Source organism: Larimichthys crocea, chromosome XVI (genome assembly GCF_000972845.2).
Source record: "Larimichthys crocea isolate SSNF chromosome XVI, L_crocea_2.0, whole genome shotgun sequence".
In the NCBI taxonomy this organism is placed as follows: domain Eukaryota; kingdom Metazoa; phylum Chordata; class Actinopteri; family Sciaenidae; genus Larimichthys; species Larimichthys crocea.
In genome coordinates, this window is record NC_040026.1 from 6600035 (window position 1) to 6626411 (window position 26377).

The 26377-nt window shown below is 40.2% G+C and overlaps 1 protein-coding gene across 1 annotated transcript in view; it reads right to left on the minus strand.

The window, feature by feature from the left end:
• The window catches only part of rab26 (RAB26, member RAS oncogene family), a 93802-nt gene that overhangs the window by 37604 nt on the left and 29821 nt on the right, over positions 1-26377 (minus strand). The window contains exons 3-4 of the mRNA XM_019255555.2: positions 12020-12061; positions 10998-11064 (exon numbers count right to left, since the gene is read on the minus strand). Of these exons, the coding sequence (XP_019111100.1) occupies positions 10998-11064; positions 12020-12061 (109 nt within the window). The remainder of the gene's footprint in view (positions 1-10997; positions 11065-12019; positions 12062-26377) is intronic.

Genomic DNA, 26377 nt, shown 5'->3' on the forward strand with positions numbered 1-26377 from the left:
TCTCTTGAATATAAGTCGCATAAACAAGTGATGCCTGCATACGTAAATAGATGTAGGTCTGCAATACAATTTGGGTTTGTTTATGATTAATGACTGCTAAATAATAAACCCCAAATCATACCATTCATAACACAGCATCAATCTTTATTTGATGGAGTGTCATTAAAGAAAGGCAGGAACTAATGGGGTGTTACCCCAGCATCTTTCAAAAAGGAGCACTACAGTCGAAGGAAACAGCTAACCTGACTCTGACCAAAGGTAAAACTAGTTACCTACCAACACCTCTGAACCTCACTAAATAGAATGCTGTATGGTGTTTGTTTGGAAAATGACATACAGGTCATTTTCCATAAAACTATGTAGCCAGCCTCAAGTGGCCGTTCAAGGAACTGCAGTTTTTGGCACCTTGTGATTGCCACTTGGTTTTTCCTATGTTACCTGTATTTGTATAATGCTATGCTAATCACCAGCTGGCAATGGCTTTGTGGTATAGATCCAACTTTCATGAGAAGAAGAAAATTAACATATTTCCCAAAATGTCTATGTCTACATCAGTGGTTCTTAACCTTGTTGCAGGTACCGAACCCCACCAGTTTCCAGGCGCGCAGATAGGTTTGAGAAACTGGGGGGGACGAAGCTGTGTGCCCAGACATCACCGGAGCTCCGTCGAACCCAAAACCAGCATACACGGATATGCTAATTATATTATTTCAACCAATATTATATCAAATCCTACTACCACACACGTACTGCCACTACCTGCAGGCCAGGACAATGATGATATTAACGTAGCTCATGAAAATCATTACAAATTATTAACTGTCATCACACACAGAAACCCCCTCACAAAAATGCTAAACTCGTTTTAAAAAATGCTGAGAAACTGGGTGGGCTACGTGCGTTTAGTCAGTCCTTGTTAAACAGTAGGCCTATGCTCGTGCGTGGCGAGGAAAGTCAGATTAACATTAAAACGGCATTACGTTATTAATGTCCAACGAGGTATTTACATGTAGGCTACAGGCTACGCGGAGACAGAAGGCGAAAGTTTGTCTCTTGCCTCGTACGATTTTACTTTCACGAGAGGACATTGCTTCGAGACTCTCAGAAATGCAATGTGGTGTGATGAAGTATATATTTAAAAAGTACAATTTACTTACAGAAGTGACTTTTTGAAAAAATGACGCAATAGTCTTTTGCTTTTTTGTTGTCCTTCTCATCATGCCATGCCGTGCTGAACGTGCAGCTAGCTGTCCAAGTGATCAGTTGGTAACCGTGGCAACCAAAGTCGACGACGACTCCACACTCTTTGCTGCACAGTCCAAACGAGTCACTTGCTTGATGCGTACGCGTTGTTACACACAACGCATGCACATCAGCACACACCTCAGTAAACCAAATATTATGTTAATTCATATTTTGGTTTCCTCGTGATGCTTGAATCAGAAGATTTGAAGAAGACAAAGTTTAAAAAAAACAACAAAAAAAAACAAAACGTTAAGCTACATAAAAGTGGGTGGGACGGATCTACGGTCATTCAAAAGTGGGTGTGTCATGACACACCTGACACACCCACTATCTGCGCCCCTGCCAGTTTCATATGCTCATTCACCGAACCCTTCTTTAGTAAAAAATAAAATATGATTTTTTTTACTGGTGCACAAAATGAACCGTGCATGAACATCACCTTGTTCAAATAACAAAACCAACACAGTGCATGAACTCACAACAACTTACCTCAGTGTGACTTCTGCTGTTGCCTTTGAGAGACCAGTTCAGATATGCGTGGCTTCACCTTGGCAAGTGCCAGTCTCATGTCATTTTCACAGCAAAGTCTGTTCCTTTTCTTAGTTTTTATGTCCAGCATCCTCAAAAAACGATTGCTCACAAAGATATGTTGTAACAAATGGTATAAAAAATTCCAGGGCTGAGGCTGATCCTTATGTACTTTAAGCATGCATGCAGCTCTTTAACTTGCTATGGAGCGTGTCTACATGGTATCATTTCCGAACAAGTAAAGCATCTGAGTGCTTTCTTCTACCACTTGTTATGCATGAAAAGTTCCCTATTGTGACATTGTATTGTGAGATTTCAGGTTTCAGAGGAGACTTTTACAGACTGATTTACATCTGCACTAAAAATGCTGCCAGAATATTTCCACCAACTTGAAAATGGAAGCTAAAAGCCTCCTCCTGCATCCATTACTGCCTTGAAAATTAAAGGCACATGTATGATTACTCCACACTACACCTGCTAATGAAAAGCCAGTGTGTGTGTGTGTGTGTGTGATATCTGACTGATGAATTTCAACTTATTCCTTCAGGCAAATTACTGCACCAGCTTACTAAATGACAAAATAGGAGTGAGTGCCTGAAATTGCTATGGAGCTCCTTCCATTACCTTCATTATTCCCATGACAATTCCAGCAGCCGCAGTTGTCATTTCCACCTCTTCTTGTAGCTAAGCACGCTCCGCAGGGTTCCATTCTATGGTCTCCATTTTAGAAAGTGGTGGATCAATCTCGACACGTGATTACTAAATTACCCAGCGAGAGCAGGACTTAATATACGAAGCCAGTTATTTCAGATCAACGTTGAGAGAGAGAGAGAAATTAACAGGTAAAGCATGTGAAATATGATAGATCAATATGAAGAGGCTAAGTGAGCCAGGATATTATACTGTACAGACAATAAGTTCAACGGAGAGTAGAAGCAGACAAATACAATCGCTCGCTCATGTGAACACACACACACCCTTCATCTCTGCTCCCCATGCCCAAGAATAAAGCCTCAAAAATGTCTGTGACCTTGCACATCAGTTTTAATATGCAGGAAGCTAGTAAGGTGTGTGTGTGTCTGTGTGTGTCTGTTGTGTGTAAGAAAAAGACACACAGAGTTTGATGATGGATTGCACAGCTCAAGGCTCCCCATGCAGCAGAGCCATACCCACAACATTTTGTTTCCAATTGCCGTTCTCCATCCATCGCCCTCTTTCTTTCCCCCTCCATCTTTTCTATCATTTCCCACTCGGCTCCGAACCTTCAACTCTTGATCATCTCTCCTTCTGTTGCTGTCCATCCTCCTGTCTACGATGATGTTTCAACCCCACAGGCTGCTTGTGATTGAGGCCTACAGTCGCTCATTAGTGATGAAAGTAGATATAGATAATAGATGTAGTCTCTGTGGGGTCCTACAGTCATTTGTCACTTCTTTTCTATGTTCCTGCATCCTTTCTGTCACGGCTCATTTCAGCCATGTTTGTGGTATTGCAGCACTGATACAAGACAAACAAAAAGCTAAATATGATTTCATTATCACATTAATTACTGTGGATGGTTATATTACTGTAGAACAGTTTTTTGGGGAGAATGTGAGAGAACCAAGAATCCCCACCACTACTACCTTTAAAAGGACAGTAGCGAGTTACTTGTGAACGACAACCAATATATTTTTTAGTGTAGATTTATTTTCATTTTGTAAAATATACACCACAGGAAGTATGGTAAATTAGCTAGTAGTAGTTAATGTTTGCAGTGTAATCACGAGTTTCTAAAATGTGATACCTCTCAGGCAAGTTCTGGAGATCTAAGTAAGTTCCTGGACGTCTGAACAAAATTAACTATCACTGAGGCATCTCAGTAATCTGTACAGGGAGCGACACTCTCTGTCCTTGGACCCTCGGTTTGAGTGAGGAAAAACTTGCCCACAAAAACCCTTTAACAGAGAAGGTGGAAGAAACCTCAGGAAGAGCCACAGAGGAGGGATCCCTCTCCCAGGATGGACAGATGTGCAATGGATGTTACGTGTACAGGACAAATAAACACAAACATAATGTGAATGTGATTTTTTACTTAAACTGTGGCTGATATTCTATAAGTATCATAATTTCCTCTATGAGCTGTGTGTCACTGCTAACTGCGTGGGTGAGCGGGCCAAATCATCAAATCAAACTACAAAGACTGCATGTCCCTTCCACCTCACGCAGTGCCTTTGCCTTACGTCTGTCCTCCATGTCTCCCCTTTAACTCTCCGAAATGCGGCTGACTAGTTTGAAATAGACCAATTAATTGAGACGCTGAAATATTGAACAGCAGTCCCTGTGATATTTTTATGACTTTCCTATTCAATAAATCATCACAACATTCCTTTTAAGATAAAGTTTGCTCATCTTAAAAAAGACCAATGTCAATAAAACTGACATCTAGTGTGCTGTTCTTTTAGAGCACACAGCTTCAGTATAAAACCTTCAATAAAAACACTTGAGGCCAATGCTGTTTTGTTGTGATTTTGTTTCTCTGTTCCTGTTCCATTGACTATATGATCTGCCTCTGCTTCAGGACCTCCTCTGCCATCCACCCGCCATGTCCATCTCTGTTTGTTCACTACTGCACTACTACCCTAATGAACTTAAACTGATTGTCTCGCCTGGTTTTTGTTTGCATCCTGAGTCCAAAATCATTCAGCTAAACATGATGCCATGACAAGCACCAACATGAAATTGACATTCTGAGTTCTGAGCTATCAGCAACTGTTGGACTACCATGCAATCATGTGACCATGTGATCATCTAACACCATCATCAGGTGAAAGTTTTTATTTCTTTAATAGTTTGGTTAATGTTTAAATATCTGCAACTAATGACATTTCTATCAGCCTCAGCTGTGCTTTGCATTTAGTGCTTTTTTGCTTCAATTACAACAGTGATGACGTGTTGACCTTGATGTTTACACCATCCTCACACAAATAGACTATGTAATACTGTCACACACATCTCTTTAATGACTTTTATCCTTACAACATGATGAGCTATTCTGATGTAGGTTGCCAAAGACCTTTATTCTGAAACTACCATCTGGCCAATTGTGACATTTACTTCACCCCATTTAAGAAATGTGCAATTAGTTATATATGCCAGGGAGTAAACTAAAGTAAAAAAAGAACCTCACTTTGACAAGATCAACCAGACAAAATTATACGTTTGTTCAACCTAAATTGTAAAAAATATTAAATTCATTGAATAATGTTTTTGTGTTTTTGTCCAATAATGATATACCATGATGATTTTTTGGTAATATATTTATTGGTGCTGTCCAACATCAAGTCTCTATTTGAGTTAGGGCCCATTATAATAGCTGCATGTTGCTGTGCCTTACGTCATAAACCCGGTTGCATCAAGGATATAGATGGTCAAAGTAAAAGTCTTATATTCAAGAGTCAACAGTTCTATTAACATCCCAGATACTGTGCAATAAATATTCAAAACTAAAAACCCACATACATCTACTTATCAAAAAACAATGTGTGGGTTTAAATCTGTAGCCCAATCCTTACCCACCCATAGAAAATGAAGAAAAAGGTAATGATGGACATTATAGAGAAATGAAGGATCCAAGGAACCTTGTTCTAAACAGTACAGTCTGAACAACCCTTTTAATCATAAAAGGGTTAGGGCAGTTGTTAGAATTCATGCCATAGGTAATGGCTGCATTACAATTAACTCTGTAATACTGTTTTATCATGTTGGCTTGTTTTCTGTGATAAGTTAATGGGAAAGGACACTGGAGGAGTTTCATTTCAAGCTGAAAGCTCCATCATTTGCAAATGCCACATTTATGTTACAAATTGACACATCCCACTGAGTTAATGGTAGTCACTGTGTTTTTTTCCCCTCAAGGATAGCAATTCCACAGCAGTACAATAATTTCACAACTACGTTCACTGATGACGTGCCTGCAAAACATTTGCCCAGAATGAAACCACTCACACTCTTCCATGACCTGACCACTCTTGAAAACCTTGAACTCCATTCTTCTTTGATTCCACTGTACTTGTTGTAGTACCACTGCCTTCTATGCCTCAACAGAAGGCCACTTTATTACAGGGTGAGCTTCTATTGAAAGTTCTACAATGGTTTCTTTCTACTATTTTATTCATTCTGCTCTCTTTTCATACATTAGTTGATTCTTTCCTATTAGCCTTTGTCTTCACAGTACTTCCAACCTTTTGATGTGTTCAAGGCCTTCTTTGTATATTTGACCTGGTCTGACTGCTTTGTTCCTCTAGACCCGTTGTTTCTTCTAATTTTTTTTGGCATAAGGAAAGTATTCACAGTGCTTCAATTTTTCCACATTTTGTTATGCTACGGCCTTATTCCAAAATGGAATTCAATTTATTTTTTTCCTCAAAATTCTACACACAATACCCCATAATGACAACTCTGTCATTATGGGGTAATCTCAAACAAAATGTTTGTTTGAGATTTTTGCAAATTTATTTAAAATAAAAAAAAAACAGCTTAATTGGGAGTCCATCTATGGTAAACTCAGTTGATTGGACATGGTTTGGAAAGGCACACACCTGTCTATATAAAGGTCCCACAGTTAACAGTCAAGTTCACGTGTGGGCCTTGAGGTCCTCAGCAGTATTAGTTGTTTGGCTTTGGTTGGGAACAGTAGGTGCCAGTCTATCTCAACACTGTGGTGGCCAGGGTCAAAGAGACCTATTGCTGCCTTCCTAATCATAATAGATAGCTGCGTAATCTATCTGCGTAAACAGACATCTGTGTCTCCAGACTAGAATATGCTGACAATAACACCTCCATGGTTAAAAGCATTCTCTTCTGGGTGTATAATATTTGTGGTGTTATCTTGGGGTTTAAAGTCTATCCACCAGGATGAGTTGGGCAGAATGTGAGAACGACTCAGGAACTCTGATGTACTATGAGAGTGTCTCTAATTCTCCTTGCATCAATAAATATTACAGCATAAGACGCCAGAGGCTCCTGAACACTTTCCTCCCTCCTGATCTCACCATTAACCTTTGATTCATGCAATTTCTCCACAACACCTAGTGCTGGTTGTCCCTCTAAACTGAGTGATCGGGGGGAGAAGGACTTTAGGGAAGTGACCAATAACCCGGTGGTCACTCTGACAGAGCTCCAGGGTTCCTCTGTGGAGAGAGGAGAACCTTCCTGAAGGATGACCATCGCTGCAGCACTCCACCAATCAGGCCTGTATGGTACAGTGGCCAGACAGAAACTGGCCAAAGATAGGTGTGCAAACTTGTGGCTTCATATTCCAAAAGCACCTGAAAGACTCTCAGACCATGAGAATCAAAATTCCCTGGTCTGAGACAAAGATCCAACTCTTTAGCGTGAATGCCAAGTCTTATGTTTGGAGGAAACCAGGCACCGTACATCACCTGGACAATACCATCCCTACAATGAAGCATGGTGGTTGTAGCATCATACTGTGGGGATGTTTTTCAGCGGCAGGAAGTGGGAGACTAGTTAGGATTGAGGGAAAGATGAATGCAGCAATGTACAGAGACATCCTGAAAAAAATCTTGCTCCAGAGCACTCTTGAGCTCAGACTGGAGCGACGTTTCATCTTTTAACAGGACAACAACCATTAGCACACAGCCAAGATATGAAGGAGTGGCTTCAGGACAACTCTGTGAATGTCCTAGAGTGACCCAGCCAGAGCCCAGACTTGAATTCCATTGAACATCTCTGAAGGGATCTGAAAATGGCTGTGCACCGACACTCCCCATCCAACCTGATGGAGCTCGAGAGGTTCTGTAAAGAGGAATGGGTGAAACTGGCCAAAGATAGGTGTGCAAGCCTGTGGCTTCATATTCCAAAAGACTTGAGGCTGTAATTACTGCCAAAGGTGCCACAACAAAGTATTGAGCAAAGGCTGTGAATACTTAGGTACATACATTATTTTCGTTCTTTATTTCTAATAAATTTGCAAACATTAAAATGGTTGAAATTAAAATTATGGTGTATTGTCTGTAGAATTTGAGGAAAAAAATGCATTGAATCTATTTTGGAATAAGGCTGTTAGCACTGGGAATACTTTCCGTATGCACTGTATTTCAGCTTCTCTTGTTCATGCCTGCACAGGTTTCTATCTCAGTTTCCCTTCTTTCATTTCATGTCTCTATCCCTCCTTTTCCTGTCTACCCCTCTCTTGGTACTTGTCTCCCCCACTAAGTCTGATTTCCCTCTTTTCAAACACCCTGTGGTTTCGCTACATGTGGTGGAAATGACAAACCGTCAGCTCCACTGGGGGAAAGGAAGAAAAAAAAAGTCTATGGATGGTTTCTGGACCCAGCTGGACCTTTACACCAGATGGGCCTGGCAGATTGCACTGGGCTCACTGCAGCCACCAGCTCATTTGCACTGATTGTCTGGATCTTCTTGCTCTCTCATTAAGGGCTTAATGACAGCTGAGATTGGGGCCAAAGCCGAATAAAACAAACATCAAGAGCCTTCAAGGGCCAAAGTATCACTTTGAGACACGCCCTACTCTCTAACAACTGTGACTGAGCTGTCATTGGGCAAGGCATTTGCTGTATGTCAGTGCTAATGCTGTGAATTTTTAACGTAGCTAGTTGGGACAATTGCGGGACGGAAACATGAGTCCGTCTGTCAGACAGTATTACAATTACATTAAAACAACAACGTGATGGGCTCATTATTTATTAACTTCACAAACTAGTTAGCAACTTACCGTGAAGATACTGCTTGAATGAAACCACCATCTGCTCAGTTGTACTCTGCACTGCTACATGTGTTCTAGACAGCTGAGAGTATTGTAGTGATTGGCAACTCAATGGTTGGTTGACCAGATCGGAACAGCAAGATCTTAGCCTATACGGTGCATTTAATTTGTTACAACTTATTGTTCATTCTGTTGTTTTGCCCATTGTTTCTATCAGTTGTGTTACCCAACATTCAATCTGCCATCAATTTATCCTCTTGGGGCAACAGCCAATGTTCAAAGCTTTCAGTGTACCTAGCAGATACTGAAAAATAGTTGATCGATATCCAGACCAGTCCACAGTCCCATTAGTGACTGCAGTCCCATTAGTAACTTATGTGAGAACCATGAGAAACACATTTCAGCTAATTTCCATAAACATATCTCCATATGAAGATGTAGATACATTCTTTAAAAAGTTGAACTTTTTCCAGATGATAGCTGAGGGGTTCTCAGACTGCATTCATTCTACCTCGATTGCTCTCAACATGCACTTTTTAAATTGCACTATCACCAAAATAATTGCAGAGGTCTAGAAACACAGCAATGTTACTACAAAGTCAGACGGGACAAGAAATATAAGCAATCTGATGATCAGACAGGTTGTTAAAGAAGAGAACTGATTTTCTTCAACCTCAAAGTGGCCACACTGAAAATGTTCCTCGCTGAACAGGAAAACTATGTGTATGAGAAATGTCATTACATTCATACATCGAAGCAATTAACAGGTTGAGCATAATCACAACATAAGAACAAGCACATACAGGACCGGAATTTCCCTCAAACATCCTGAAATGCAAAGTTGTTGTTTTGTACTTTTTGTCTCCATCTTTTTATATCTCCAGGCATTCTGGTTTCCTTTTGTAGTCCCACTGCTGTGGTGTTATTTCTTACACACTCTGCATCAGTAAGTACAAAGTGATGTCGAGTATACATCAGCCTCCAACAGAGGGAAACAGCCCACAAAGCAGACATTTATTCACAAGAAATGACAATGGATTATGACTCATCTGTTGTACAATCATCTATTTTAGTTTGAGTAGTGACATAACTGGCAGTGAGGAGATGTTCCTTTTTTGCCAAAAAACAAAACAAAGTGGCGGGCCTGTTTACCATTTTAATTTGTGAAAGACTTGTGGACACTTTTCAATTTAGCACCTTATGGGCTTAAAAATGTATCTTAACTAATAGCAGCTGGCAGTGGAGCCGTTTGGTGGTAGAAAACTTTGGCTTATGGTGAGAAGCTGCAAAGAAATATCTCTGACTCAGAGAGAGGAGCATATGTGCTTGGCTAATGTTTCATGTAGAGATGAAAAGGAACAAATACTAGAAACCAAAATGTGATTTTGAGGCAGCAGTGTCACACGCTGATCTCCATTATCTGAACTTTAGTCTCCATGTTTTTAAATGATGGTCGCTTGTCAGTTTTTCCTCCAAATGGGATGTCATGCTCTGGAATAGACGTCGGACTTCACGTCTACCTGTCAATGCTCAGAAATGAGGCCGAGCCCTCTAACCGCCTTTATATTTCTAGAATGTCTGGCTCACGGGAAAAAAAAAAACGTCCATTAGTTCACACAAACTGACAGCTTTCGTGACAGCTGCACACTCGGGCTGCTTCCTTTCCCCCGTTCCTGCTCGTCAGACTGAATGAGCTTTATTTAAAAGTCAGTAACAGACGGACAACTCTGAGGAGCTGGTTCGAGGATCCCCAGGTGCCTTGTTAAAGATCAGCGAGGGTAAACTGTAGATCGGAATAACACTGGGAAACCGGCCAACCACACTCACACAAGCACACAGAGTTGTCCATGTACGCATCCATTGACGTCAAGATAATGTGAAGACACGCAATTCCAAACATGTACGCACCCACACACGCAATCACATGCTCATGCATGAAGATACAACAATAACCCATAATGATGGTATTTTGTATGTTGCTGGACAGATTCAGATTTGATATAATTCCTGTACAGTGTGTGCGTGAGTGTGTTCCATAACACCTGCTTATTCAGGTTGGCCTGAGGCGCACTGCAATCTGTACGCAGTGGGGTTTTTGCAGGTATAACTGCTCCACACATACACACTCACAAACAAACACACACGGGAATAGCTCATAGCTCATAGCTGTCCTGGCCTCCCACTGGGTGAGAGGCAGGCTCATTTTCCCACCCAGTGGTTAGCCTCTCGCTTAAGGGTGAACGCTCTTGCGCACATGTATAAGTCTTTGAAATCAGCTGCAACTTGAATGTTTTTTTTGTTTTTTTCAATCCCAATGGGGTAAGAGGACGCAACGGGGAGACTGCCGTTGTCAATCACACGTTTGAAAAAAACAAGGGCAATGAAAAGTCAGTCAGAACAGTTTGGCTGTGTCAGGAGGAAATAAAAATAAGGGAGGAGGGAGCGATGTGACAATCAAACCGGCTCATGCTGACAAAACACAAGGGTATCCTACCGTTAGCGTCGCGGTAGTAGGCGTGTGTGACGCTCCGGAAACGCTCCTGTCCAGCAGTGTCCCAAATCTACAAGGGAAGAACAAGAGGACATCTTCACCATTCTCATCAATAACCATAATACTGAGCAGGACTCTGGCTCTGTGAGCTGACATTTATTTGATTGGTTGAGCCCCTCTCCTGGATGACATTGCCGATGCCAAATTTGTGACGTCAGGGCACATTTCTAGGTTATCTGGCTTCATCTGATAGAAAGAAATTTGATCTAAAAACATTCTTCTGACCTCCTCACCTCCATCTTTCTGTCACACACCCACCTAATCAAGTTGACTAAGTTGTTTAGTTACGTCTGAGTCCCCACATCAGTAGTTTTTTTTGTATGGACACGTGCATAATTTTTCTAACCGCTGTCAAAATGGAGACAGTGTATCCTATTACATATCATAATGTTCCAATTCAACAGTTCTGTGTTTGAATTTTAAGTAGCTAAAAAGTGTGCATATGTCTGCAAGTTTCATTAAACTCATTCCTGGCTAATCGCCTCCAATATCGCATTTGACACATAGACTGATGGATGAACACAGATCCATTTAAAGATGAGAAAGATGAAGAGATGTTGTGAACGTGAGTGTTGTGTAACTGAGGTGGAAAACTCATCAGACAGTATCTAATGCTGTTTTTCAATGACATGGATTCATCTGCATCTCTGTCTGCCTCTCGCCGATAACTTCCATCCTTGATAATCTGATGGAAAGTATGCTATTCCCTTTAGTGTCTTCAGTCAGGCAGAGCAGCAGGCTAATTGACTCATAGAGATTAACCAAGGCCTCATTAAGTCATCGTTTGGGCATCTCCCCCCCTCCCACAGCAGCCAATGAAGATGTATGGGAGGTATTTGCGCCATGGGAAAACAGTTGCTAGTGATGTGTTATTAAAATAACGCACACATAACCTCACTTTGACAAAAATTAAAGTAGACACACCATTTAAATAGAGTAAAAGATAGAGATGCTGTTGTTCTTACCTGCAGTTTCACCTTCACAGTGTCAATGCTCATTACTTTATTCTGAAAGACAAAAGAAATGGAATATAAATGCAAATCTGGAGGGAGAAGCAAGGCAACGGTAACAAATAAGTTAAAAACTCAAAAGGTGCAAAAGAGACTTGGCATAAATGAATAAAGGCAGCTCAAGAAGACGTTATAAAGGCATTAGAACGACACTAAATGATGCTTTCAAGGGCTGTTGAAGGGGAATACTCTCTGCTAAAAAGAAATTCATTTGGAAAGCAAGTTCACTGGTGTATAGCTGTGTTATGGTTGGCATTTAGTGACCACAGTTGATGTAATAAGGGCTTGGCCTCTCCTGCGAGGCGTTCTTTTATCACTGTTATGTTGTCAGCACACAAAACTACCTTCAATCCTGTAGTATGCACACACACCTTTTGTTATGATGAAGACCTTTCTTTCAGAGAGTTGCATCATTTACCAATTGCATGGCTGCCGAGCAGTTTAGCGTAGGGCACGCGCACACACACGCGAACACAATAGCTTTTCAATACCTCCGCAATATCTTTTCATGAGGAAAATAATTGGTTGTAGGTATGTTCAAAAAGTCAAAGTTAATGGTCACTAGCAGCTCCTGCATTATTTTCAACTATTCTAAAAGATGGGGGTACAGATCTAACTTTGCTATTGATCGTTACAGGGGTTGTGATAAAATTGGCAAACAGGATGGATGAACACACAGCCTCTGTTAGGACCCAGTGGGAATATTGCCAACCTTGTCTGATATAGAGATACGGGCAAAAACGTGTCAAGGAAGCAGGTTTCCAACCGTTGTAATTGCAAAAAAAAAAAATCTGATTCCGATCCAACGCATCACTGTGCATCAAATTCTTACTGAGATGCTACTACTGTGCTTCGACAATGATCCCTAAACACTTTACACATGCTCTCCATCCTGACAGACATCCAATATCTGTCCCTTTCATGTAGGACAAGTAACAGGATGGCAGACGGCGGTAACCGTGCATACACTCTAATATTCCCTGGTTGATTAGACCACAGCATTTGCTATTCAGTAACACATTCTGAGGGATAAAAGATGAAGAAGGAAAAATCTAACAAAAAGCAGTTTATAAAGCTCAGAGGCTTAAGTCAATAAATGGGCTCTGTGAATGGGCTTCAAGGACTAGTAGAAAGGAAAAATTCTGACATCCAACAAACTTAAATTGACCATTCTTAAAGAAAAAAAACATCCAACAAACTTAAATTGACCATTCTTAAAGAAAAAAAGAAGTAAAAACCCCAAACCAAACTGTTCAAGACATAGCAACCATACCTAAAGTAAAGCAGACATGTCAACATATCTTTATGCTGGAGGTGCATGGGGCTGTTGTAAGAGGGATGGTAGCCATTTTTCAACATTTTGCAGGTGCCTTTTTTTTTTAGCCATCTAAAATCAATAACTAAAAGTGTGAGGAATGGTTTGTGTGAGGCATGGACAACTACTGCTTTATAAGTGGTGACCAATCTTTACTTTTAAGACCAAGAGTACATCATTATCTATGTAGATTCACAGGGTTAAAGGTTATGTTTAAAAAAAAACAAAAAAAAACAAACAAACCCAATGGACGATTTATTAACAGACTTGATGACATGATACTGCCTCAATTCTGAAGAAGCTGTCCTCCCTGGCTCATCAATGTTCCTTCAGAATAGTGCCACAGATACTCGACGTCCATCTCATTAATCTACAAACAAGGAAATGTTACCCTTAAACAACCTTAAATACCCTTACCCTTGTTATCTGACTCTGTGGACATTCTACATTATGTACCTATCTGTACCTAGTGGGTGATACAGTCCTGTGCTCTGACCTCTGTTACCATAGTAATGATCAGAATGGCACCTGTTTTACTAAAAACAGACAACAATACCAGCTGCTCTGCATCTAAAAAGAGGAAACCTGTGTCCCCTGACAACCTAAGATTGTAACTGTCCCTACAGTGACTTCAAGACATATGCTACCAGCCACTTTCCAGCCCGTTATATCCATTCATTCCAATATGATAAGCATGGACCTGTCATGGACCAGCTGGTAATTCTAGGTGGCTGTATCTGTATAGTTTGGGGACAGAATTTAGTTAAAAGGGTTTTCTATTCTCTCACGGACCTGTACAGTTAATATGCTGAACAATGGTCCCATTACTGTTGGATGTTTGTGTACAACCAAGACATGCAGGAGATGAAAAGCGAAACATAGTCTTTTCAGTCTTGTTCAGTTGGGAGGAAACTAATAGAGCAAAAAAAGATGAAAATAGCAGACCAGAGGAGATCATTTGGGTTTCTTAGGCAAAACAAAAGTAAAGGAGCCATGAGCAGAAAACACCTCATTTGATAACCTCAGCCTGAACAGCAGAGAAACTGAAATTATGTTTGCTTTTCACTCACAGATGGAAAAAGTATTTTTTTATTAACGCGCCATGTCCAGACTCTCCCAAACACAACTAACCGCAGGTTGGCAGGTCAGACAACAAGAAAACCTTCACAGTAATGAAAGAAAGCTGCTGAATATACAGTGGTGGGATGAGCAGTCTTACATGTTAAAATGTCCTGTCAACGTATACACATGTAACACACAAAACTGTTTTTTGATTAAACTGAATTCAATTCCTGCAGGCTCGGTAGAAGTGCAGTATGAAACTAACGAATCACAGGCTGGAACAACCCTGCAGGCAGCCACTTCTGCAAGTGGCTCAGCACATGGTACCTGTCAAAATAGGCTAATCACAAGTGCAAATGAAGCCTAACTTATCTGGTCACCTGCACCAAAAGTTCCCTTTGGTCTACAACCACGACTCTGCTTTGCAGTTAAACTGTAGATCCAAAGCCTGTGTTGGTGGCTCTGGAAGCCTTGAGAAATTCATCCATTCTCCAACAACATACTTTCCCTCATTCTTAATGCATTTCATGCATATTGCATGGGATATTGTGAGTTATATTTAGTTTACCTGACAAATAAGAAAACCTAACATCCTCTGAGCCTAATTTGCTGTATTTTTTCCAGCATGCTTTATGTCCGCCTGGAAAATAGTAACTGCTGAAAGGCAGCCTCTGAAAACAAACAATGAGTTTTTGCAGTGCTAGTTTGTTCCCACATAGTGTGCTCAGGTCTTCTAAAGATCATCTGTGTCATTGATGGAGGGTTACAGATTATAACCTTAATTAACGATCACAGAGGCTGTCCAGATTTGCTCACTCATTCCTGCAGAGCAGTGCTTTCACTGAAGTGTGTATATTTTTAAGAAAGAAGAACCCTTCAGTGCCTCCTGGTCCCAGCTGTACAAAGCTGTTGTACCTTAAACCAGCAGCAAAACTGTGGTGCTGAGTTACAATGCATGACATTTGTTCAATTTCTCTTAGGCTGTGTTCAGACAGACAAAAACCCAGCATGTCGGCCAAATATGTGCAAGCAGACATTCCTGATGGATCACTTTGTAATGTGAATAACACATGGCTACTGTTGAAATAAAAAGAGAAAATTATTGTGGTTGTAATACTATTAACTGTCATGCAGTGTTTTATCATCTAATAGATAGATGAAGATAAAGCCAGAGGCTTGAATTCCCTTCCATAAATCAAGTTGAGGGGAAACTGAATGGAATACCAAACTGCAGGCCATCAATTTTGTAATCTTCACCAGTAGGACCAGGAGGTTAACACCATTTAGCGTTTGCCTTACCAACCTCACACTGCCCCACAAACACATTCCTGAGAAGGGAGGAGAAGGCAGGGAAGGTGTCCGCTAAGTCACAAAGAAGAGATACAATCCGTTGGATGTTCAGAAATCACAAACTAATAATGTTAGCTTCCAAGGAGGTGGCACCTCTTACTGCTCAGTGAGATTGGGTACTTGTCTCTACCACTATATTGACGACCCTAACAGGTCACATTCAGATCAGCATGGCAGTGAGAACAAAAAGAACACGACTGAACAGGGAGTAACTCACAGCATGAGCTCTGAGATCAGCACAGACCTAGAAAAAGATGCTCCTTAAAAGTTGAAGAAATCAAAAAGGTGAAATGTAGTTTAGAAGAGTTTGAATCATTTCTAGCATTGTAGCTCAGGAAACCAGTATTTCCATTTACAATGTTTAATTTCATTTCTAAATAATAATCCCATATTTTTAAAGCAAGCAATTTGGCACTATAGGTGATCGAAAAACAGGAAGCTGAAGTTGAAAAAAAAGTTTTACAGGTTCATTGCCAAATCCATTTGCTGCTGCACCTTGGCTCCACCACCAAGGGAGGGGAAGTGTTTGCACTCCATTCAGTTGTCTGGATGCAGACGTTTCAGGGCTTTCAACCATTGTAAGTAACCGGTAATGGCTATTGGAGTCACTGGAGGTTTGTTGCAATATGCAGGTTATTTGGTTCTTTTATGCAAGAGCCACAACCGAAATGACTGTGTTAATCCCTGATGGGTGCAGGACTAACAGGGACTGAGTCTGGAGTTGTTACACAGTGTTACTAATGTTTTACTTTACACTGGAGTAAAGATGTCAGCAGTTCTGCGTGTAGGCTGGGTGTTTATGTAACTGAATCCACGGCACCAACCTGCAGAATGTTTCAGCTTTGATGTGAAATCTATGTGTGATGAGCCAAGATGATATTTTTACCGGATCAAAAATAGTTCTCTATTTTAGATCAAGTCATATGTCATATGACTTTTGTCCTTTGTTGTTGTCAAATGACTTTTTAAATGCTGTCTCCTATAGCAACCTGCAAATGAAGTTGATCTGACGTGACCTGTCATTACCACCTTTTATGAGATCTTTTTACAGCTCCATTATACTGTCGGAGTGAATGCCTTAGTCATATGTTTAAAGAGGATCATTAATAAAACAAACTGCTACAAAAAAATAATAAATCTACAGATTTATTTGGCACACACACTGAATCTAATGTCTCATATCTCTTGCTTTGCCGAAGTGGGAAAAAAACCCGAAGCTGGGCATATGTTTTTTTGACAAACAAGGACACATATGTGAACCGCACACCTGTACACATGTAGACACTAACCTATATTTGTCCAGCATCACAGAGAAGGAAATCAGTCCTCAATGTCCAAAAGTTCTCAGAGTCTGACATTTGGGCGAGCTCCAGAGGTGTCCGAGGTACCAGCAGATAAAGTGTGTATATACATGTGACTGAGATATGGAGTTCTGGATCCAGGGGGGTGGGTGGGTTATATTTAGGGTTGTGATATTATATTTATATAAAATATAACCCACCCACCCCCTGGATCCAGAACTCCATATCTCAGTCACATATTACACCTGATGGATCCAGAACTCCATATCTCAGTCACATATTACACCTGAAACCCACAGAGGATAGTTAGGAGTGAATGCTAAGCCTCTATTGCTGACTCTAGCTGTCAACAACTCCAAATAAACAATATCCAAATATGTTAAAACCCATGCTCAAAAAGAGAGTGAATGTGAGATTTCTAACATGTGGCAACTAGTTTTTGTGTACCCATAAATGCTATATTTATATTCCGTAGAATGAAAGATATAAATTGATGAGAACAAACTAAAGTTCCCAAAGTCATTTTTAGACTGATTTCCTCACAAGGTTATGGCCACAGGGGAAATAGCAGCTTCATGCTGATAATTGTGTCATTACTGAGAATCTTGCCACTAATTCAGTCTTGGAGAGTTCTTAATGCTCCTCAGGTAATTTGCAGATCAATTCATTTCCACAAGCTGCATTCATGTCAATCATAGGTCAAATATTTACCCATTTATGTAAAATTATGGAGTGGAAATATATTGATAGATAATCTAGTGACATGGCTCTAGGCATGGCAACGTTGGTCTGCTGGTCCTCACTAAAATATCTCAAGAAATCTAAGATGGATTGTGTTAAATGTTGGTGCAACCAATCATGGCCCCCAGAGGATGACTCGTGAATTTTGGTGATGCCCTGATTCAGTCAAGTCAAAATTTAACATGACTGAATCAGGTAAATGTTTTTTAAGCCTCTTTTTTAAGTGGATCCTAAAGTGTTTTAAAAGCACCAGTAGACTCAGTCTAATGACCAGGAGCCTCAATGAGAGCAGAGGTACTGCTATTTTATACGGCCTGCCCCCCCCTTTTTTTCTTCAAATGAGGCACAGCAACAAGTCACGGTAGGATGAATCAGTAGTCTGATGGTTCTGTCAGGGGTGACAAGTTCTGAGATACAGTAATAGGGAGCCAGTGCAAGGAAGCCAAAATGGGAGAGATGTGATCTCTGATCTTGGTTCCTGTCAGAACACGTGCAGCAGCATTCTGAATTAACTGTCCTAAGAGACTTATTAGAGCAGCCTGATAACAAAGAGTTACAATAGTCCAGCCTTGAAGTAACAAATGTGTGGACTAGTTTTTCTGCATCCGCTTGAGACACGATGCGTCTAATTTTGGCGATGTTACGTAAGTGGAAGAACGCAGTCCTTGAAATTTGTTTTATGTGGACGTTAAAGGACAAATCCTGATCAAAAACAACTCCAAGATTCTTTACAGTGGAGCTGGAGGCCAGGGTGATCCCATCTAAAGTAACTAGGTCTCTAAAAAGAGAGTTTCTGAGGTGTTTGGGTCCAATTACAAGAACTTCAGTTTTGTCTGAATTTAACATCAGTGTCATATGTAGGGGTGAGACCATGAAGAGATTTATAGACAATTAGATGGATATGAAAGTGAAGTGAATGGTGCTGATGTTTCTTGGAACTTGTTAGTAACAGGGCTGCAGTGATTTCAATCGGTTGTAGATGGGAAAATGATAGCCTGACAGATACAGCCGGGATGAAATTACTGCATCAATGACTCTTTCTAGATCAGTGGGTGACAGGAAGTGCCTGATTTTGGAGATGGTTCTGACAACAGGGTTGTTAAAACTTAAGTCACCGGCAAATATGACAGAACAAAACCTTTCATGAAAAACCTATATTAATTGCCTACACACAAAGCCTACATACACAGACATGCAAGAAGTAAATAGACAGCTACATTCAAATTCAAATTAAAGGTGTCATTTACTTCTTGCATGTCTGTGTATATTCAACTTGTTATTTTCTACATATCAAATTTAGCACTAAATTAGCACTAAATTTAACACTATTATTTAAACAAACCTGTCAAAAAACAAACACCATTTTGAAAGGGCTTTCTTGTTCCATGAGATCTGGTTGCTTGACGACAAAATGCGTCAGAGTTTGCTTTAAGGTCTAACATGAACATGATCACGTCTTGTAGTTTTCTTGTGAGTTTTAAGTCTACATGTATCCCATACACAAGTAGACAACTAGACATTTAGAATGTGCTCAAATCAACATGACAGCACACCTGATTCGTCACCAAAAATATTACTCCGCCATCTCCATATTGTCACATCCTGAAAATATATAACATGTAAGGAAATATGAAGTACACTGGAAGTCAACTTTAATAAAGTAATACATCTGAATTTACAATTTCAGCTTTCTTTAATGAATATTCTGCATGTTATGGAGCTGTTAGACTGCCTCATTTATACAGGTGTGTACCTCGTTTGTGTGCAGCATGTCGGAGATCAAACACACACACACACACACACACACACACACACACACACACACACACACACACACACACACACACACACACACACGGGGAAAAAACTTACTAACTAATGATGGATGATCGATTAGACATGAATATTTATCTTCTTGTTCATTTGTAAGACAGATCTATAAAAGTTGGGATGCTGTGCAGACATAATTTAGCCCGGAGGACACAACGCCATAAAAAACCATCTGAAATGTGGGACTCTTCAGACCACAGAACTCTTTCCACCATCCTCTCCTGATGAGCTCGGGCCAGAGAAGCTGGTGGCATTTCGGATGTTGTTTATATGTAGCTTGTCTTACAGGGTTATAATAGGCAGTGATGATCTGTATTCACAAACACAGTTTTCATTTAGCTGGATTCTCTTAATTAAATTAAATTAATTTTAGGATATTCTGAATTAGAGATGGTGAAATCCTTAAACTAACCCCAGTTGCGTGTTGAAAATGTTGTCCTTACTATTCTAGTTTTTCACAAACTTTGGAATCTCGTCTCATCCTTGCTTGTGAATGACAGAGCCTTTACTGGATGCCCAATCATGATACATCCACCTGTTATCTTGAGGTTGGGACTGTTTGCAGATTAGGTGACACCTCGTCTACACGGCTGCAGGTTGCCAAGCAACAAGCGAAGACTCCAGGAGTGACTGCACCGGCCAAGAAATCATTTAGCACTTTGTATGATTCAACAAATGAGATGTCACATTCTAATTAGTGAGCTTTAAAGGTGTTAGCAGGTGGATTTGCGCAGGTTAGCTGTTTCCCCGGTTCCAGTCTCCAAAGCAGTTAACTTACAGTCTGCTGGCCTCTAAATCTCTGCAACTATTCCCAAAATGTAAAGTATTCTTAAAGCCTGCCCATCTACAGTACATGGAGTTGTTCATCAATGGATGTGGCACTCGGAGCAGCTCTAAAGAACCAATGCAAAATCAATTCATACTGTAACCAACACCTGGATCCCACACATTTATGTCATTCTTTATGCCACATCAACCCCAGGAGGTTTTCAGAAGTGTTTGCCCACCAGACAGTTAACTTGCTCCAATTTGATATTTTTCTTGGTTTAGGAGTAATGGGCTACATAGTTAATAGTTTACTTTTGTCGTGTTTACAATCGGATGTCGCACAGGACTTGAAATTGTCAGATTCTCTATACACACGATGCCACATCCAGAAATACACGGCCAAACGCTTCACAGCCGTGCTCAATGGAAGTGAGTCGTAAGATTAACTAATTTCCATTAATTGATCGATCTGTAAAATATAACAAACATAGTCAATAAAGTATTGTCAATATCAGTCTAACTGAACTTGCCACATTACGAGCTCCAATAAACATATAGTGTTGTTAGTACTGATAGGAATAAAGTACAAGAGAACAAGACTATGTCATTTTTATTTGTTTGGTCTGGTTAAGACTAATGATGACAAGTCAAATACATATTAAAGTGCAAAAAACAACCACATACTTTTCTAGAAAAGTCAAGATCAGACAAACTTTTACAACCCAAACAACAACTGTCAGCATTTGGCTGTCAGCTGCCTAATTTTCTCCCCGGCTTCGTGATCACTACTGGGAGTTAAACAGTGAAACAGCAAGCGAATTCTAACAAAAAGCTTTTACACACACACCACACAGTGAGATATGGTGGCACCTAGTCATAAGACAAACAGTTAATACTGCCGTGGATCACAAGGCTCACACGTGGCCTCGTGTAACCCTAAAAGAGAAAATTCCATAACAGTAAGCAAATATGAATGAAGTACACTGGAAGTCAACTTTAATAAAGTAATACATCTGAATTTACAATTTCAGATTTCTTTAATGAATATTCTGCGTGTTATGGAGCTGTTAGACTGCCTCATTTATACAGGTGTGTACCTTGTTTGTGTGCAGCATGTTGGAGATCAAACAGTTCACACACACACTCACACTCCTGCCTTCATTCTCTCTCTCATTTACTGGTAAGCAAGAATCTGCATTGCCATTCAGGTAATGATTTTTCAATAACGGAAGGCTCTGGTTCCATCTCATATCCCCTCATCTCTTCGCTTATCTCCACTCTTTTTCTCATTGTCCCCTTAACCTCTTCACTTACTCTCCATTTCTCGTTCTCTTAGAGCTGCTTGATAAACAAAGTGAATGTGGAGAGAAGGAGGTCTGAGAAAGAAATTAAATAATAAGATTTTACTGTGTGATTACGTGAACTCTGTCTTTCTTTTCCTCTCCGTGAGCAATATCCTTTTTCTACAGCCATCTGTTACAGCAGAAAACTACAGTCTCTGAGGGTAGTTTTTGGAAGAACATCCAGATAACTCAGCTGATGACAAGCCCCTCCGGTCAAGCAAAAAACAGAGTGCAAAGTGTGAGCTCAATGATGACTGTGGTCCTGCCTACAGGCACCTTGAACCAAATCCAAATTAGAATGCAGCGATGTGGCTCAAGGAAAGTTCCTCAGAAGAAAAAGAGCTGTTATAAGGACTCACTGAGGGCTGAAGCTTGTCAGTTTAGGCATTTTTAAACTTGATTTTACCTGTCAAGTGTGCCATGCACAGTGCACTGAAGGATCAGAGTGAGCACTGCATTTCAAAGGCAAATATTTCACTTTTTAACTCCACTACATTTACTCAAAAAGCTACTTATGAGTTATGGATTTGTTATTTTACAGTAGCCTACTTCCAAAATAAATGATCATCATGTAAAACATAATACACTGTAGATGAAACTTCCCAGAAATATACCAAATAATCCACCTAAACTAGCTACAGAATTTTATTTCTGCTTTGTAGTATAAATAATGTAGTTTATACTTAATAATGCAACACTTATGGGGCCTACATTGATAGCAGACATCTTAAGTATTTCTCTAAATATTCATTACAAAATGCACAACAAACAAAAACACACATCTGCTTAATCAGCACTGGGTGGCTGTGGTCTGAGCAGGTTGGATTGGTAGTGGACTGGCAACACACCTCAAACCTGTCGTGACATTTTGATCAAGCAGCAACCTTCATGGATGTGAATTGAAAATAACGTGGAAGTGTCAAAAGCTGTGGTTCCTCATCCGGCCACTTGAGGCTGGCTACAATCCAAGGTGGGCAGGGCCGGGGGTTGGCAAGGTGGAGGGGGGCGGCGGACAGAGTGATCCCAGGCGGCAATCTAGGACTAGGGCGCACGGCGCATCTAGGGGGTTCGCCCAGGGCGCAAATGTGGCCAGGACCGGCACTGAAGGTGGGTGTTGTTACAGGTGGCTTGTCTAAGCACCCAGGTTTCATTCAACCCCCCTCAGCTCCACACACTATCCCATTTTTTGATTAGTGGGGATGCAGCAGAGGCAGGACTGCCGAAATAATGGCAGCCAGGGCAACCACACTCTGAGTGTGGGTGACAGATACTACGTCCATGTTTTATACGGTCTGTGATTTTCATTCACATATTGATAAACCTTGATTAGTGCAGAGACACACCATGTAACCTTTTTTCATCTAAGCCCTGCACACTATAAAACAGTTCAAAAAGCACAGGTAAAGCAAAAAATACAGAAGAATTCTTTATACAAATGAACCAAAACTGTATTAATGGAGGTTTGTTTAAATACAATACATCAGACGTTCTGAATTACAGTATGTGTCTCTATGTATGGAAATCAATGTTGACATAGAAACAAAACAAAAAAAAAAAGGTTGACACAAAAAGGTCTTAAGTCATATTTGCTCAGGTGTGTGTTAGCAGATAGGCATGGCAGCAGTAAAGTGACAGATTTTAGAACGGGCTTCGACAGACTGACATTTTGTGGTGTGCTGTGCAGTGTAAACTATACACACACACACATACACACACACCAAGACCAACACACACATATGAGACAGCAGCTACACATGCTGAACAATTTTTAAACACAAAAAACACATGAAAGGTAAAAACACAGACACAGACACACACACACACAGGCTAAGAATAAACACCTACACACAATGCAGAGATATTGACAAATGACCATCAATATTCAACAGCAGCCTTAAGAATCAGGCAGTTCTAAGCTATCTGTCAATCAACCTGCCAGCCTGAACAGACCTTACTCTGAATATATATGAGCAATCTGGACTGACAAGAAGAAGAAGGGGGGAAAAAAACTTACCTGAAACTAATGATGGACTGATCGATTAGAACATGAATATTTATCTTCTTGTTCTATTTGTAAGACAGATTCTATAAAAGTTGGGATGCTGTGCAGAACCTAAATTTAGCCCGGAGGACACAACAGCCATTAAAAACCATCGGAAATGTGGACTCTTCAGACCACAGAACTCTTTCCACCAATCCTTCTCTGATGAGCTCGGGCTCAGAGAAGCTGGTGGCATTTCTGGATGTTGTTTATATGTAGCTTTGTCTTTACATGGTTAGAATATGCAGTGATGATCTGTATTCACCAACAACAGTTTTCATTTAGCTGGATTCTCTTAATTAAATAAAATTAATTTTAGTGATATTCTGAATTAGAGATGGTGATATCCTTAAATTAACCCCAGTTGCGTGTTGAAAAATGTTGTCCTTAAACTATTCTAGTTTTTTCACTAACTTTGGAATCTTGTCTCATCCTTGCTTGTGAATGACAGAGCCTTTCATGGATGCCCAATCATGATACTATCCACCTGTTATCTTGAGGTTAGGGACTGTTTGACAGATTAGGTGACACCTCGTCTACACCGGCTGCAGGTTGCCAAGCAACTAGCGAAGACTCCAGGAAGTGACTGCACTGGGCCAAGAAATCATTTAAGCACTTTGTATGATTCAACAAACGAGATGTAACATTCTAATTAGTGAGTTTTAAAGGTGTTAGCAGGTGGATTTGCGCAGGTTAGCTGTTTCCCCTGGTTCCAGTCTCAAAGCTAAGTTAAGCTTACAGTCTGCTGGCTCTAAATCTCTGCAACTATTTCCCCAAATGTTAAAGTATTCTTAAAGTCCTGCTCCATCTACAGTACATTGGATGTGTTCATCAATGGTATTGCTGTGCACTCGGAGCAGCTCTAAAAGAACCAATGCAAAATCAATCCATACTGTAACCAACACCTGGATCCCACCGAGCACGGCTCTGTGATGTCGCAGGCGCAACGTTTCATTTTTTACGCCACATCATACCCCAACAGGAGCGTTTCAGAAGTGTTTTGCCCACCAGAACTTGTTAACTTGCTCCAATTTGGTCATTTTTCTTTGGTTTAGGAGTAAGTAGGCTACATAGTTGAATAGTTTACTTTTGTCTGTTTTTACAATTGGATGTCTGCACATTTGACTTGAAAATTGTCAGGATTTCTCTATACGGCACGACTGCTCACATCCGTCAGACATACAACGGCCCAAACGCTTCACAGCCGTGCTCAATGGAAGTGAGTCATAAGATTAACTTAATTTCCATTAATTGATCTTGATCTGTAAAATATTAACAAAAAAAACATAGTCAATAAAGTATTGTCAATATTCAGTCTACATGAACTTGCCACATTACAGGATCTCGCCAATAAACATATAGTGTTGTTAGTACTGATAGGAATAAAGTACAAGAGAACCAGAACTATGTCATTTTATTTTGTTTTGTCTGGTTTAAGACTTTAATGATGACAAGTCAAATACATATTAAAGTGCAGAAAAACAACCACATACTTTTCTAGAAAAGTCACCGCTCAGACAAACTTTTACAAACACAAACAAAACTGTCAGCATTTGGCTGTCAGCTGCCTAATTTTCTCCCCGGCTTCTGAATCACTACTGGGAGGTAAACAGTGAAACAGCAAGCGAATTCTAACAAAAAGCTTTTACAACACACACACACAGACACACACACACATACATACACACACACACACAGACACACACACACACACACACACACACGCATGTATTGCCGTGCATGTCTTAACAACACTGTCTAATTTGAGCTGACTTAATGAGAGTTAATTATTTAAGACTGCTGGCTCTTCAAGTTTAGGGAGGAAATCAGGGCTCAGGTAAAAACAAATTAGCAGAAAGCCCAGAGTGGTTCTATGAGACATGAATACAAAAACTACTGTAGGCACTCATCTGACAATGACAGATGTGCTCCATAGAGGTTTAGAGGTTACTGAAATCAAAAGTTCAGAAATAAAAAGGAAATAAAAGAAAGTCATTTTCTTTCACTGGCCTTGGGTTCAAATAATGTACTGGAGCATAGACACCCACTTTGCCCTTCTGTCAAAGAAACTAGTCCTGACAAAGAGTGCACTGAAATATTACTAATGAAGGACCTATTTCAGGAAAACCAAATCAATGAATTTCAAGTCTCTTGCACACTGTAATCAGCATAATACGCCTCGTTGATTTTGAGTGGGAACAGATCTGCCACGAAGGTACTTTGTTCTCTTAACTGCCTCACTGTCCATAAATATAACCATACCTTTATATGCTACCACTTTATGTGGTGATACAAAACAAAATGGTAAAACTTTCACCCTGAACTCAGAGTTTAAGTGAAAAAATACAACTTATATACAACTGATGCACTGTTTACTCATGGTATATGTAAATACCATTTTATTTATTATTTTTTTAAAATAGCAAGGTATTTGAGTCTGACTTTTTAGCTCCTTGGAGGCAGTAAAAATAAGCTACAAAACATTGACATATATATGTTATCATTGACTGTGTAAAACATGGACCTAGTCTCTGTGATGTCACCCATACTGTATGTTTCTAA